The 15,644-nt window shown below is 27.8% G+C and overlaps 1 protein-coding gene across 3 annotated transcripts in view; it reads left to right on the forward strand.

The window, feature by feature from the left end:
- Positions 1-1,492: 1,492 nt before the first annotated feature.
- The window catches only part of LOC107444542 (spermiogenesis-related protein stanley-cup), a 21,127-nt gene continuing 6,975 nt past the window's right edge, over positions 1,493-15,644 (forward strand). The window contains exons 1-2 of one of the 3 annotated variants that reach the window (XM_016058698.3): positions 1,493-1,842; positions 7,439-8,535. In XM_016058698.3, coding sequence (XP_015914184.2) covers positions 8,526-8,535 — 10 coding nt within the window. In that variant the 5' untranslated portion in view covers positions 1,493-1,842; positions 7,439-8,525. Of the gene's footprint in view, positions 1,843-5,314; positions 5,456-7,438; positions 8,536-12,775; positions 12,934-15,644 lie in introns of those variants that run through there. The other 2 variants (XM_043054659.2, XM_043054660.2) reach the window with 2 other exon arrangements.

Here is a 15,644-nt window from a genome sequence, read left to right on the forward strand (position 1 = left end):
ATGAATAAAGATTTGCGAGGAGAGTATTTTTGACTAAGCCTTCATCTATCAAAAGGTGCCCCAATATTGTTCCGAGTTAGCATGTTTTATATACTAGTGAAATGCAGTATTATAAATGTAGTGGTAGTTACACAATAATATCACCGCACGTCATAATAATAAACAATGACGCAGTCACAAAAAGCAAGTGAATTGTTTGATGTGAACCATTCATCGAAGTGAACGTAACTTTCGCTGTTTCAAAATCGATGTTTCGATGTTTTCATATCAAAAAGGCACCCCAAGAATGAATTGAGTCAGCATGCTTTATATACTATTGAATTGATATTTAATAATCGTAGTGGTAGTTACGTGAAATATTGAAACATTTGTAATATACAGTATTTAAAAAAGAAAGAAAAACAGATAATTTCCTAACATTTGGTCTAATGATTGAATTTTCATGTATTACCATTCGATTTTAAATATGCCGAGAATTTATTGTAGACGATGTTTTAAAATACGGAAGCAGGAAGCAGATACAGAACCATACATTCTTCGAATAAACGCTGCCTCCTTTTTTTTTTCTTTTTTTTTTTTTTTTTTTTTTTTAACTGATTTAGAATTTTTTTCACCCTCAAATATAGGCAATCCCGAAAAAATGTCATCCCAATTCTTAAGGAAGGGGAGCAGTCGAAAGTATTTTTCCTCTTCAATGTTAATCTCACTTTTTTCTTATTTCGGCAATATCGTAAGAAATCATATTTTTAAATTTTTAATTTTCGAAAATAAAAAAACAAAAACAAAAAAACGCAATTTTCTTTTTAAAAAAATTTTTCTTCATCGAAATTCAAGTAATTTAGGTAGGTGTAATAATTTGTATACCATAATACTCAAACTTCTTTTCGAAAATTAGTAAGCTATATCATAATAAACAATTACACAGAGAGATTTACCCAGACTGTGATTACTCATTGTTTCATTATTACTATTGGCAACGTATTTGGAAAATAGAGTCAATAAGACAAATGCGTCGTTCTTTTGAAACCGGTTCGCCTTACAAATGTAACCGGTTTCAAGTGAAAGCAGCGGATCAATATTTTAAATAAATATTCGCTCATTTTCCGTAAGTTGATCTTAAACAACGAGATAACATTTTTAAAAAAGTCCGTACATCACCATACTTTGATTGAAAATTAAATCATGTTCATGTTTGTTAGTTTAAATAATGATTATTGAGAAAGAGTATAGAGAATAATTGAATGATTATTGAGAATAATAATTATTGAAGATTTTAAAAAGTTTATTGTAAGCAAGGGGAAAACTTTACCTGAATGACGACTTTTCCACAAATTGACACCCCCACGTAGAAGTAAACTCTCTAAAAATTAATCGTCTTCCTTAGCTGGACTATTTATATATTCCGAAAACATATTTTAAAAATGGCGTCATTATAACCATTCATACTTTCGAGCTCAATGTTTAGACAAAATTTAATATTTAAAAACTTTTCTATAATTATTTCTACATATGAGCGTTTTTCAAAAACTTGATGTCTATTCTCTTATATTAAACCGATATAAGGTAATTTCTAAGTCGCAGAAAAATTATAAATACTTCGAAAATCCTTTGCAAGATATCACAAAATACAAGTACAAAGATAAGTAAGCTAGAGAAGGAAATGCGAAACAACGATTTCGTGACATAAGCTTGGTGAGTCGTGTATTTATTCAGGTTATAGGTAGCAAAATATGTGAAAGCTTATTGAGAAAGAATAAAACTTTCACTTTAGAAGTTTTTATAGTCCTAAAAATTGAAAAGCAGATTCTAGTTTTCTTCGATTCTCATTTTTTGGAAGAACACGTAAGAAAGTTATGATTATCAGTTACATTTTCAGTTATAATAATTATAAGATATCTATAATGAATTTAGATATTAAACTTTCAATTTACTATGTTTTAAAATTAATATAATACGGGAAACAAAAAATGACTTTTTATTCATATCATAAAATTTTTTGAAAAAATTATGTCATTTATTTTGCTAAGCGAAAGTATTAATTGAAGTTACAACTAAAACAAAGAAAAATAACTTTGTGCTCCTAGCATAATATATAAATAACTTTTTTTCGCTTTAAAAGCATTATATGTAATGAAATTTATTTAAAAAAAACTTATGAGATTTTTTCTGTTTTTTATTGTTTTAAAAGAGCGCAATATTTAGTAGGTTAAAAGAAAATTTAAAATAATTCAATGCTCTTTTTTTTAATTCTTTTTTCTTCAATAGGCATAATATTTATTGGGTATACTCTTATAATCGATACTTTACTGATCAATTAAAATTTTAACTTTACGTACTAAGAAAGGAATGTGTAAGATCTTCAGTTTTGTAGGAAAGGAGATCAGGGGTTGCCAACAATTGCCAAACATGTCGCCAAATTGGCGATTTTTTAAAAAAGTTTAATAACTTTTCAAATAATTAAATTAAAATAAGTTAAAGTAAATTAAGGTATCTTAAAAGTTTAGTTTGAATTATTATACTTTCTTAATAATAGGTCTAATCAAAACGCCCAGATAATTCTTCAAGGCAAGATTATATATATAGCACAAAATCATCGCATTGATTCATGTGTAAGGTACTTAAACTATGAACTTTTTTTTTATTTTCCTTGGCAACGAAAAATAGCGTTCAACTCAAATTACTCAAACTTCTCAAATTATTACATAAAAATCTTTTTAAATCAAAACCAATGTTGCGTCAATCTCAGTGAAAACATTAAAAAATATTATTATTTTATGTAACTTATATTATTTTTTTTGGTTACTTTAAGATAACCAATAAATATCTAACATTCATTTAAACTCTTAACGTTTTACAGTTCACACCCTAAGCTTTAATAACATTCTAAGATTTCATAAGATTGCACACTCTAAGATTTCTCTAAGGTTCTGCCTCAACTTGCCATGGGCACTAGAAAGCTTTTTCTCTGAATATATATTTAAAGATCGACCTGCATCTATTTAAATCTATTTAGATTAGTTTCTCTCATTTGGCGTCATTATGACAAATGGAATTTTTGCTTAAATTTTTTTAGATTTATTGCATTTAATAATGAACATATAAAACAGAATAAAAGATTTTGTACAAAAAAATTAATTAGATTTATTTTTAATTTTTGCTTTCTATCCTTTCCGCTAAAGCTCCCATATCGGGACCAAGGAACAGAGAGGTCTTTATAATTTACTTGTAATAAACTTAATGAATTATTTTTTGATAGTTATTGAAGATGACTTACTTCTAAAGATTTTTCGCAATTATAGTGATAATTAATTTTAAAAATTGTGTTCAAAAAAGTTAATACGAGAAAAAGTCACAATTTTTACATTTTGTCTATTTTCATTATTAAATTTGAATACTTAACGCCTTTTCGGTGATGCCCAAACTCGGTCCGGTCAACGCAAAAGCGGCAAGTTCGGGCAAGAGAAAAATCGGCCGTGAAGCCCGAACTCAATATGTAATTTACCATTTCTCCGATAGATGGCAATACTTGTTCTCAAATTTTCCCGCGAAAAGTTCGGCAGTTTCGTGTCATTTTTCCGGATTTTTGCAGTTTTACTATTCAAAGGAATCTGAGGGATATGAAATTAATTCATGACAGTAGATATAAATAATAATATATTTTTGTATTAGTTTATTATATTTATCTTGAAAATTATGTCTAATATGAATAAATTATTCGACGTATTTTGCTACAATTTGAGCAAATATATTATTAATTGTAATCCTTTAACATTTCCCAAAACATTTAATATAGTAGTTATTGAGTACAACATTTTATTTTTTTTTAAAAAATAATCTATTTCTAACAAAATTAAAGAGCAAAAATAATTTTCCATTATTTGCACTGTTTTTTTTTCCTTCAAAAATATTTTACAGACAAGGGATTNACATTTAATATAGTAGTTAATGAGTTTTTTAAAAAATAATCTATTTCTAACAAAATTAAAGAGCAAAAATAATTTTCCATTATTTGCACTGTTTTTTTTTCCTTCAAAAATATTTTACAGACAAGGGATTAATAAATATTTTTCCTCTCCCAAAAACTAATATAAGATTGTCATATTTTTTACTTGGTGATACATTAATAAAATTTTAATTAAGCGATGAAGGGAAGGAATGAAAAAACAAAGAGTAGGGGTTCCGACAGCGTGTGTTTCGGAGCATAACAGGCATTGCCCAACTTTCGATCTCCCATTCAAAATTTAAAACAACGAAAAAGTAATAGGAAAATTTAATTTTAAATGTTAAAAAAAACAGCATTCTTTTCACATTCAGAAAAAATCTATAAGTTATATAACATATTTTAGTACCATTCCCCATTCAAAATTTAAATCCATGAAAAGGTTGTATAAGGGAAATTTAATTTTAAATGTTAAAAAACAGCATTCTATTGAAATTGACCCGGAAAAAATCTGTAAGTTATATAACACATTTTAGTACCATACTCCATTCAAAATTTAAATCCATGAAAAAGTAATGGGAAAATTTAATTTTCAATCTTAAAAAAGAACGGCATGCTATTGACATTGAATCAGAAAAAATCTATAAGTTATATAACACATTTTAGTACCATTTCCCATTCAAAATTTAAATCCATGAAAAGGTCGTATAAGGGAAATTTAATTTTAAATGTTAAAAAACAGCATTCTATTGAAATTGACCCGGAGAAAATCTGTAAGTAATATAACACATTTCAGTACCATACTCCATTCAAAATTTAAATCCATGAAAAAGTAATGGGAAAATTTAATTTTCATTATTAAAAAAAACAGCATTCCATTGACATTGAACCAGAAAAAATCTGTAAGTTATATAATACATTTCAGTACCATTCCCCATTCAAAATTTAAATCCATTAAAAATTAATAGGAAAATTTAATTTTCAATGTTAAAAAAAGCAGCATTCCATTGACATTGACCCCAAAAAAAATCTGTACGTTATATAATACGATTCAGTACCATTTCCCATTCAAAGTTTAAATCCATGAAAAAGTAATAGGAAAATTTAATTTTAAATGATAAAAAAACGGCACTCTATTGACATTAAACCTAAAAAATCTATAAATTATAGAACACATTTTAGTACCGTAATAGCCTTGTCTAGTATCGAAAAACGCATGTCAGACGATAGAATGCAAACTAATAAAATGACATAAAAATCTTCGATTTCCGGCATTCCAAGGTTTAGCATAACACGCACGTGATGACAGTAAAAAAAAGAGTTAAAGAAAACGCGACCTTCTCTTAGATATAAAAGAATTATTTGAAGTTCTAAAATGGTACGCATCATGCTATAAAATTACTTTTATTTCTCCGAAAATGCATGTCATTCTCAAGTTTTGATTTCCCAGTTTATGTCTATTCATTCAGAGGAAAAAATGTTTCGTTTCATGTAGAATCTTAGAAAATCGCCAAGGTAAGATCATTTTGTTTAAAAACTTTAAAGACGTATTAAATCTTAAACCCACATAAAAATAATTATTTCCATGTCTAATAAATCAAGTCAATAAATACAGCAATCAATCAATAAATTAGTTGCTTGTTTGATTTATTAATATTTATATCCGTCGTTGAACTGCCGACCCAATTTTTTTGGGGTTTACGGTTAAACTCCGTAGCCTGGTAATTTTGAACCAAACCAGAAGACAAGAAAACTCCTGGATCAGTACCCACTGAGGTATGGATTTTTTATGGGAACATGGAGGACTTTGCGACTCGACAGATTTAACGTGCATCAATCACCATTTACTACACGGGGCGTCTTTCGCCGGAGGGGATCGAACCCACTAACTTTTGGACATGGGTCCAGTGCCCTACCAACCAGGATATCTCGGCTGATTGTTTGATTTTATTAACTTTTGAACTTAAATGATTCGAAAGTCGTTAATGCCCACATTATCAATGTAAAATGCAGAGAACTCTTGATTCCGCACTTAATGGAGTACAAAAGCCAGTCTGTAGATTAGTTATGTAACGTGCATATTAACGGTAAAGCTCCAAACTAACCGTTAGTATATATTTCCATCAACTGGTATGTATCCCACGTTCATGAAAACAGAAGATCGAATCCATTTAGCCGAAGACCCTCCGTGTAGTAAATAGTGACTGGTGCACGTTAAATCTGCGTTGTCACAAAGTCCTCCATCTTCCTATAACAAATTATACATCTTCTGGTACGGAATTGGAGATTGATCGTTCTCTGGTTCAGTTCAAAATTATGATCTGTGGATTAATGAATGGGGGTGGAGGAAGTCGAATTATTGGCCATAAATGGCGCCACTGATAAGCAAGATCAATCGCACCCACCCTTTGCGTTAACGGCCTACGACAGCGTTTCCCAAAGTGTGGTACGCGTACCCCCAGGGGTATGGGAGTAGTTAAGGGGGTGAGCGTTCTTATACAAAATATCTTGCAACAAACGAAAATTTCAAAAAATTTTAATTTGAAAACAAAGCTAGCCATGAAAATTTACGATTACGTATTTTTCTATTGGCTATTTTTTGCAGAGTTAACAGTTAATAGTTAGTGGTGTCAACAGCCGATTTTTTACTTTTGTGCAATTTTTTTATTAGTGGTACACAGCGTTACGAAAAATTTAGAAAGAGTAGACAAAAGTCATAAGTTTAGAAAACAATGGTCTATGACAACAACTAGTATGTATCAAAGTTTGAGCACATCATAAGAAGTCCGATCGTTAGATTTCTGATGTTTATTTTAAAACCATTCGAAATTATTCAATATAAAAAGTGTTTTGTAATTAGTGCTCTTGCTATAAATTTTTAAAATCCTTGTCAGAAATAATACACAAAATGCAAATTTTTTAGAAATATTAAATTATTAAATCCAGGAAAATGCATAAAGCCATCGTAATCGAACGAATCGTAACTTTGGAGGGTATAAATAAAAATACTCAAATTAGTTTCATTGCCTGAGTCTATTGTGATAGTATTCCTAATAAACTATTTCCATTCCTCTGTTTCCTTCTGCAATCATACAGATTTTCATGGTTTCCGTCTCTTTGATTCGTGATATTTCGATTTAATTTTCCTTTTTTTTCCTTAGGTTAATATTAATTTTCTATTCTTGTACTTCATTTTTGAAATAAATTTCTAAAATACGTAACTAAGGTGGTCATTAAAAAGCACCCTTAATGTATCAAAATTCATGGTCGCCACTCAAATTTTAAGAGACTTATTAAAAGGAAAAGTCATTAAAAACTTCTTATAATCACCTTTTAAAAGTGAGAAAAAGTAGTTTTCGATATTAAAAGTAGTTTCTTTTTTTTTTTTTTCCACCTTTCACGAATTTACGTTTTTCTACTGATGAATAAAAATAGTATGATACTTACTTATTCATTTTTATTTGAGATTTTAAATGCAAATTTTTTTATTTTTTTCAGATTATGGTATCAAATATTTTATATGCAATCCCACTGCTCCTTGGATTATTATTTGTATTCATTGTAGGTCTTTGCTCATTCAAATTAAGTGAACAAAATAAACTGAGAAAGATAAGAAGACAGGAACTAAGCTATCGTACTTTTATAAGTACTGATCTATAAGTAATTTCTGGTTTGAAAAATCAACGTAAATATTGTGCTCAATTCTTTAACGATTTTTTCTTGTGATGGATGAACTCACTCTTGATCTTTATGAAACACGCCTACCTTGATCTTTATTTTGCAACAGTAACAGATAGCGCCTAAAGTTTCAACAATTCCGATTACCGTGAACATTGTATCCAGATCTTCAACGATTTTTTTCTTGTGATTGATGAACTCACTCTGGACCTTTATGAAACACACCTTCCTTGATCTTTATTTTGCAACATAGCGTCTAAAGTTTCAACAATTCCGATCACCGTGAGCATTGTATCCAGATCTTCATCGATTTTTTCTTGTGAACTCACTTTTGATCTGTATGAAAGACGCCTACCTTGATCTTTATTTTGCAACAGTAACAGATAGCGCCTAAAGTTTCAACAATTCCGATCACCGTGAACATTGTATCCAGATCTTCAACGATTTTTTTCTTGTGATTGATGAACTCACTCTGGACCTTTATGAAACACACCTTCCTTGATCTTTATTTTGCAACATAGCGTCTAAAGTTTCAACAATTACGATCACCGTGAGCATTGTATCCAGATATTCATCGATTTTTTCTTGTGAACTCACTTTTGATCTGTATGAAGCACGACTACCTTGATCTATATTTTGCAACAGTAACAGATAGCGCCTAAAGTTTCAACGTTTCTGATCATCGGGAACATAGTGTCCAAATCTTTAATGATTTTTTCTTCTTGTGACTGATGAACTTACTCTTGATCTTTATGAAACACGCCTACCTTGATCTATATTTTGCAACAGTAAGAGATAGACCTTAAAGTTTCAATATTTCCGATAACCATGGATATCGTGCCCAGATCATCTACCTTTATTTTTCTTGACAGATGATTTCACTAATGATCTTCATGGAACACGAGCAATGGTTCGTGGTATGTATTTTAAACCTTAATTAAAGTAAATACTCATATGGCTAATATATAATTAAAGGGTGTAACAATTATCAATAATTTAGATGCATGTAAGCAAATAAAGAATTTAGGGGTGGAAATAGTTTAATGAACTTTTAATTAGAAGGGATAAAATAAGCTTTAAAGCACTCAAAGCTTAAAACTTACATTGAAAAGCACATTTTTCTTAGTGTTTGAAACTGAGAAAGAAAGTATGATCAAAGCTACCAGGTTATTGTAAAATTTACCATGAATACCTAGCTGTGCAGGAACACTAAAATGCTCGGTAACGTTTACCGGAGGGCATTGATAATAATTTTGAAAAAATTACCAATGAAATATGGTTTTATAATACATAAATTCTTTTTGTATTTTCTATTATCTGTGGCGTAATAAGAAAAAAATTTTGAAAACCAGAGCTACTGGTAAATCTTTCTCATATAAACGAAAAAATTACGGTATAAATATATGGTTTAAATTACTGTATATTTTGATTTTTATAACCTTAAGTTTTTTTTTTTCAGTGACTTTATTATCATATAGAAAAGTAATTTTAGTAGAGTTCATTTCTTCGTGAAACAATTTTATTCACTAAAACTGGTTTATGAGGACAATTTAAAGATGTAACTTCAACGAAAATTGGTTTAACGTCGAAAAATAATATCAGTATCTTGAACCACATTATGGTGGAATTTGTTAATAAGGTGTTAGTCAATTAGTTAATCATAGTATCATGGAATCAAGTTTAACAAAGATGATATGTTTTAACTTTTCATCGTATTAAGGTTGCAACAAGCTTTTACTATACAGTGCAATCCGCTCCGAAACTTCTAACTCTGTATTGCTGGTGGAAATGAATTCTATACATTGGTTTAAAGTTTAACCATAACATCAGTTGCTTAAACCATAATACTGTCAAATATGTTAATTAATCAGATATACGTTCCAATTAATTATAGTATCATGGAGATGAGCTCAAGATACAGGATAATATGTTTTAGCTTTTCATCATATTGAGGTTGCAGAAAGCTTTTACGATATTATAGTGCAATACGCTCCAAAACTTCTAACTCTGCATTGCTGCTAGTAGAATCGAATTCTTTACATTGGTTTAGCGTTTAACCATAACATTAGTTGCTTAAACCATAATACTGTTAAATATGTTTAATTAATCAGATATACGTTCCAATTAATTATAGCATCATGGAGATGAGCTCAAGATACAGGATAATATGTTTTAGCTTTTCATCATATTGAGGTTGCAGAAAGCTTTTTCGATATTGTAGTGCAATACGCTCCAAAACTTCTAACTCTGCATTGCTGTTTAAATAGAATTCTAAGCATAGTTTATCTAATTAAACCCTAATTTTGAGAGTTTTTTTAGTAAGTGTTTTGATATAGCTTCAGTAGTATCCATTTCAAAATGAAAATCCTTCTACACTGTAAAAAAAACTAAGGCTGTTGGTACATTTTTTTACCGTAAAATCCATCTTTATTATAAACTTTTACGGAGCAAAAAGCTCGTTGCATTTTAATTTTCACAGAATTATCGGCTGTGAAATCCGAGAATCACTTCAATTAAAAAAATGTTACTGTAAGAATTATGGTATAATATTTTACAGTAAAAATGTATTTGACAGTAAAATGGTTTTGACAGTAAAATTGATTTTACAGTAAAATTAATTTTACAGTAAAATTGATTTTACAGTAAAATAGATTTTACAGTAAAATTGATTTTACAGGAAAATTGATTTTACAGTAAAATTAATTTTTCCGATGATTCTCTCGAGGATCCAATAATATTCCTCGTAGTTTGATCTGGAATTTTCACAGTGTACTTAGAAATTAAAGAATGCTATCTATTCACAACAAAAAACAAATGGATAACATAGAAAACAAATAAAAAAACAATATAAACCGTTAGTGTTTTAGATTTTAATAATAACTAATATTTCTCCAAAAATCAATTTAAGTTAAAACAGTATACATAAAAACACCGTCCTTTGAGTATTTTTTTCTTCAAGGAAACATCTATAAAATGACACTGGCTACCCTTTTCTCCAAGCTATCGAAAATCACTTCCACTCTATAAATTAATTTCGACTATTAAAACTCTTTTAAACTATTTAAATTCATTTCGTTTATTTAAACTAATTTCAACTATTAAAATTAATTGTAACTATTTAAATTCTTTTCAATTATTTAAATTAATTTCAGCTATTTAAATTCATTGTTCACATTTAAATTCAAGCTATTTAAATTAATTTTAGCTATTTCAATTAATTCCAGCTATTAAAATGTATTTCAGCTCCTTAAATTAGTTTCAGTTCTTCAAATCAATTTTAGTTATTACAATTTATTTCAACTATTCAAATTCATTTCAATTATTTAAAATAATTTCAGCTATTTAAATTCATTTGAAATATTTAAATTAATTTCAGCGCTATTTAAATTCATTTCAACTATTTAAATTGACTTAGGTCATTTAAAATAATCTCAGTTATTTAAATTCATTTCAATTATTTAAAATAATTTCAGCTATTTAAATTAATTTAATCCATTTAAATTAATTTAAGTCATTTAAATTAATTCCAGATATTAAAATGTATTTCAGCTGTTTTAAATTAATTTCAGTTATTTAAATTAATTTGAGTTATTAAAACTCATTTCAATTATTCAAATTAATTTCAGTTATTTGAATTCATTTAGGTTATTCAAATTAAGTTCAGCTATTTCAATTAATTCGAGCTATTAAAATACATTTCAATTTTTTAGTTTAATTTCAGTTATTTAAATTAATTTTAGTTATTTAAATTCGCTTCAGTTATTTAAATTCATTTCAGTTATTTATATTCCTTTCTTCTATTTAAATTAATTTCAGCTATTAAAATTAATTTTAACTCTTTAAATTAATTTCAGCTATTTAAATTCATTGTTAATACTTAAATTCAAGCTATTTCAATTAATTTCAGCTACTTCAATTAATTCCAGCTATTAAAATGTATTTCAGCTTTTTTAAGTTAATTTCAGTTCTTCAAATCAATTTCAGTTATTGAAATTAATTTCAATTATTTAAACTAATTTCAGTCATTTAAATTTATTGCAACTATTCAAATTCATTTCAACTATTTAAATTGATTTCAGTTATTTAAATTAATTTCTGCTATTTAAATTCATTTTAACTAATTAAATTGATTTAAGTTATTTATATTAATTTTAGCTATTTAAATTTACTTCAATTATTTAAAATAATTTCAGCTACTTAAAATAATTTCAGGTATTTAAGTTAATTTCAGCTATTTCAATTAATTCTGGCTATTTCAATTAGTTCCAGCTATTAAAATGTATTTCAGATTTCTTGAATTATTTTAATTATTTAAATTAATTTCAGTTATTTAAATTCATTTCTTTTATTTAAATTAATGTCAGCTATTAAAATTTATTTTTACTCTTTAAATTCATTTCAACTATTTAAATTCATTGTTAATATTTAAATTCAAGCTATTTAAATTAATTTAATCTATTTCAATTAATTCCAGCTAGTCAAATGTATTTCAGCTTTTTTAAATTAATTTCAGTAATTTAAATTCATTTCAATTATTTAAAATAATTTCAGCTATTTAAATTCATTTAAGCTATTTAAATTAACTTCAGCTATTTAAATTCATTTCAATTATTTAAAATAATTTCAGCTATTTAAATTTATTTAAGCTCTTAAAATGTATTTCAGCTTTTTTAAATTAATTTCAGTTCTTCAAATCAATTTCAGTCATTAAATTTATTTCAACTATTTAAGTTCATTTCAACTATTTAAATTCATTTCAGCTATTTAAATTCATTTCAGTTATTGAAATTCATTTCAATTATTCAAATTAATGTCAGTTATTTAAATTAATTTCAATTATTTAAATTCATTTCCACTATTTAAATTGATTTCAGTTATTTAAATTAATTTCATCTATTTTAATTCATTTTAACTATTTTCGATTACTTAAATTCATTTAATTTTTTTCAGTGAAAAAAAAAAGTTGCGTGCTGTAAAATATTACGGCTCCCCAACAAATTAAAAAGAATTTATAATTGCTCCAAATGAAACAAATATCTACGTCAACTGATAAGTTCGGTTAAGTAATAAGAGTGCTATGAACGTATTATTTTAATATTAAATTGATTTCACCAACGTTATCTTTTGATATGCTATCTTTCTCTCGTATCTGACTGATTACAATTTTCACTAAAGAACAGTAATGAAATTCACTGCGAAGAATATTAAAAAAGAAAGGGGAAATAGTTAGATGTTTTATCATTCTGATTCATTAGTCATGAGCTTTTGACAGAGTAATCAAATTTTAGAGTTGTAAAGTTCAGCTATAATGCAAGGTAAGATTTGTATATTTGCTCATATGAAATCATTGCATAGTTTAATTGATAAGAAAAGAAGTATCACTTTCTTTTTCATTATATTTTATAACCGTTGATGAACAGCCAACCCAATTTTTTGGATTTACTACTACTACTGCTCATTTCCATAGCCATGAAATTTTGAACCCAATCCAGAAGACAAGGGAACTCCTGGATTATGTATTGGGAGAAATTTGTCTTCATGGAGGACTTTTTGATGGAATTAACTGGCATTTGCGTTACATGGAGAAGAAAACCACGAGATCCTCCCACCGTTAGCCATTTTGCAAGGGGATTCTTATCCATTATCCTTCTACCACTGAAGGCATTTTATGTCAGCAGTGTGGTCGGCGCGAGACGTACGCGGAATTCGTACCAAACAGCCATCTCTGGGATTCGAACCCGGTTCACCTCATTGGAAAGCGAACGCTCTATCCCTTGAGCCATCATGGCTCTATCACTTTCTCTTGCATAATTTAGAACTTTTATCAAAAATTTTAAAAATTTTAAAATAATTATAGATTTTGAATAATTAAAAATAATGAGAAATGAGGTATGTTTGCTGCAAAATACACATTCCTAGATATTAAATGCTTATTCTTGACGATTCAGTTATCCTTGATTTCGTATTTTTTTACTATCTTTTCGTCATGAAGTTACGTGATTATGAATAAATTAGACATAGTTGGAAGTGGGCCATACATATTATACTTCATGGAGAAAAAAACAATTCTGGTAAATACTTCCGATCTGTAGGGTTATGACATTAACAATAAAAAAAATTGGTTAATGAAACCAATATGAACGGTATATAAACCATTAATTTGGTAATTTTTTCGTTCAAATGGTAAAGATGATGAAATTCTAATAAAATTACCTTACAGCATGGTAATGACATTCTGGTAAAAAATAAACCATAATTCTGGGAATAAAAAACAAAATATAAGTTACTTAAACCATTCATTCAGTAATATTATGAATATGAATATAACTATAATTATAATTATATTCATTAATTATTAATGAATATAAATATTAATGAATATGAACGAAAAGAAATTCGTTTTAGCTTCTTTGTATGGATTTTATATTTTAATACTAATATATTTCCGTTAGTCTAACAATTTTTTTGTAACTATTAGACTGTTTTTATAGATAAAAAAAATACCAAAATGTAGTTTTGCTTATAATTAGAGCATCAAAAAAAATATGTAAGAGAGACACAGGTGTCCCGTTTGCGTCTAAGGCCTAAATGTTTTGTTTTAGATTCAAATAAACAACCAATTGGTCTTTTTTTCCACTCTAGCCATAAAAACTTATAGCATACAACTGCACACAACAATACAACTGCACACAACAATACAACTGCACACAACAATACAACTGCACACAACTATACAACTGCACACAACAGTACAACTGCACACAATAATACAACTGCACACAACTATAAAACTGCAAACAGCAATACAACTGCACACAACTATACAACTGTACACAACAAATGCAATGTCGTCATAGATTAACAAAACTTTAAAAAAAAAACTTTTATGAGGGTGTTTTTTAAACATATCAACAACAACATAACTAATTACACTGTAGGTTTACACTTCTATGTAATATAGGAACAACAAACTTTTAAGTATACAGAGAGACAATATTCTAAATATTTTTTGAAAAAAAGTAAATGACTATTACCTTTTTTGTTGTTGAAATGAAAGTAAATTTATAGTGCCAGCGTAGTAAAAAATACATAAAATATTTCCTATTATTTTACTTTATTGAAAAGAGAAATAATAAATTCAACTTTTATTCGCATTTCGTAACTAAGACATGCAAGCTTCAGCTGTTGGTTAAATAAATAATGTAAACCATACACGTTTGTAGAACATTTGTAAGGAAAACATACATAGAATGTTTCTTAATAAAAAGTGAAATAGCAAGTTCATTCTATATTCATCTGTATTATTATGTATATTATACATGTTTTATATATTTAAAAGAAAACTTGCTTCTACGACGGGCATAAAAAATACAGTAAGACCTTGATTATTCGAAGTAGACACGGATCCATTTCGGATAATAGAAATATTCAAATTATAAATGTAACATAGTTTTAAATCTATTTTCACCAGTATGTTTTTGAAATAAAAATTCAAGAAAGCAGAAAAAGTTGAAAATAAAACACTTCAGTGGTCAAATTCTGTTATGAATACACACTCAGAAATAAAACTCTCAATTTTGACGTTTTAGACATCTTAGAGAAGTACTTCCTTAATTTTGAAAATCATTTCGTCTTTAATTCTCTTGATTTGTGATAAAACAGGAACTCTCAAGAAAATGACGAAAATGTTTCCTCAACCCGAAACCTCATCGTAGTGCATTGTGTGAGATAGTTAACTAAAATGATGGAGCCAGAATAAGGACTAGACAATCAGAAATAAAGTGACAACATAAGCTGTTCGGCCGGTATGGTGGTCAAGGAGTTGGCCTCATACCATGAAGATCCGGGGCTCGAATCCCAGAGATGCCAACTGCTCCTGATTTGACATAATATTTTAAAAAACTGTAAACAACTACAAACAAAACTTTTCAGCTTTTCAGTTAATTTTGTCACCTAATAAATATGATGCACACGTTCAAGTAATTATTAGAAAGAAAAAAAAGGGAAAAAAAATTTTATATATATA

This window comes from Parasteatoda tepidariorum, chromosome 6 (assembly GCF_043381705.1).
Source record: "Parasteatoda tepidariorum isolate YZ-2023 chromosome 6, CAS_Ptep_4.0, whole genome shotgun sequence".
In the NCBI taxonomy this organism is placed as follows: domain Eukaryota; kingdom Metazoa; phylum Arthropoda; class Arachnida; order Araneae; family Theridiidae; genus Parasteatoda; species Parasteatoda tepidariorum.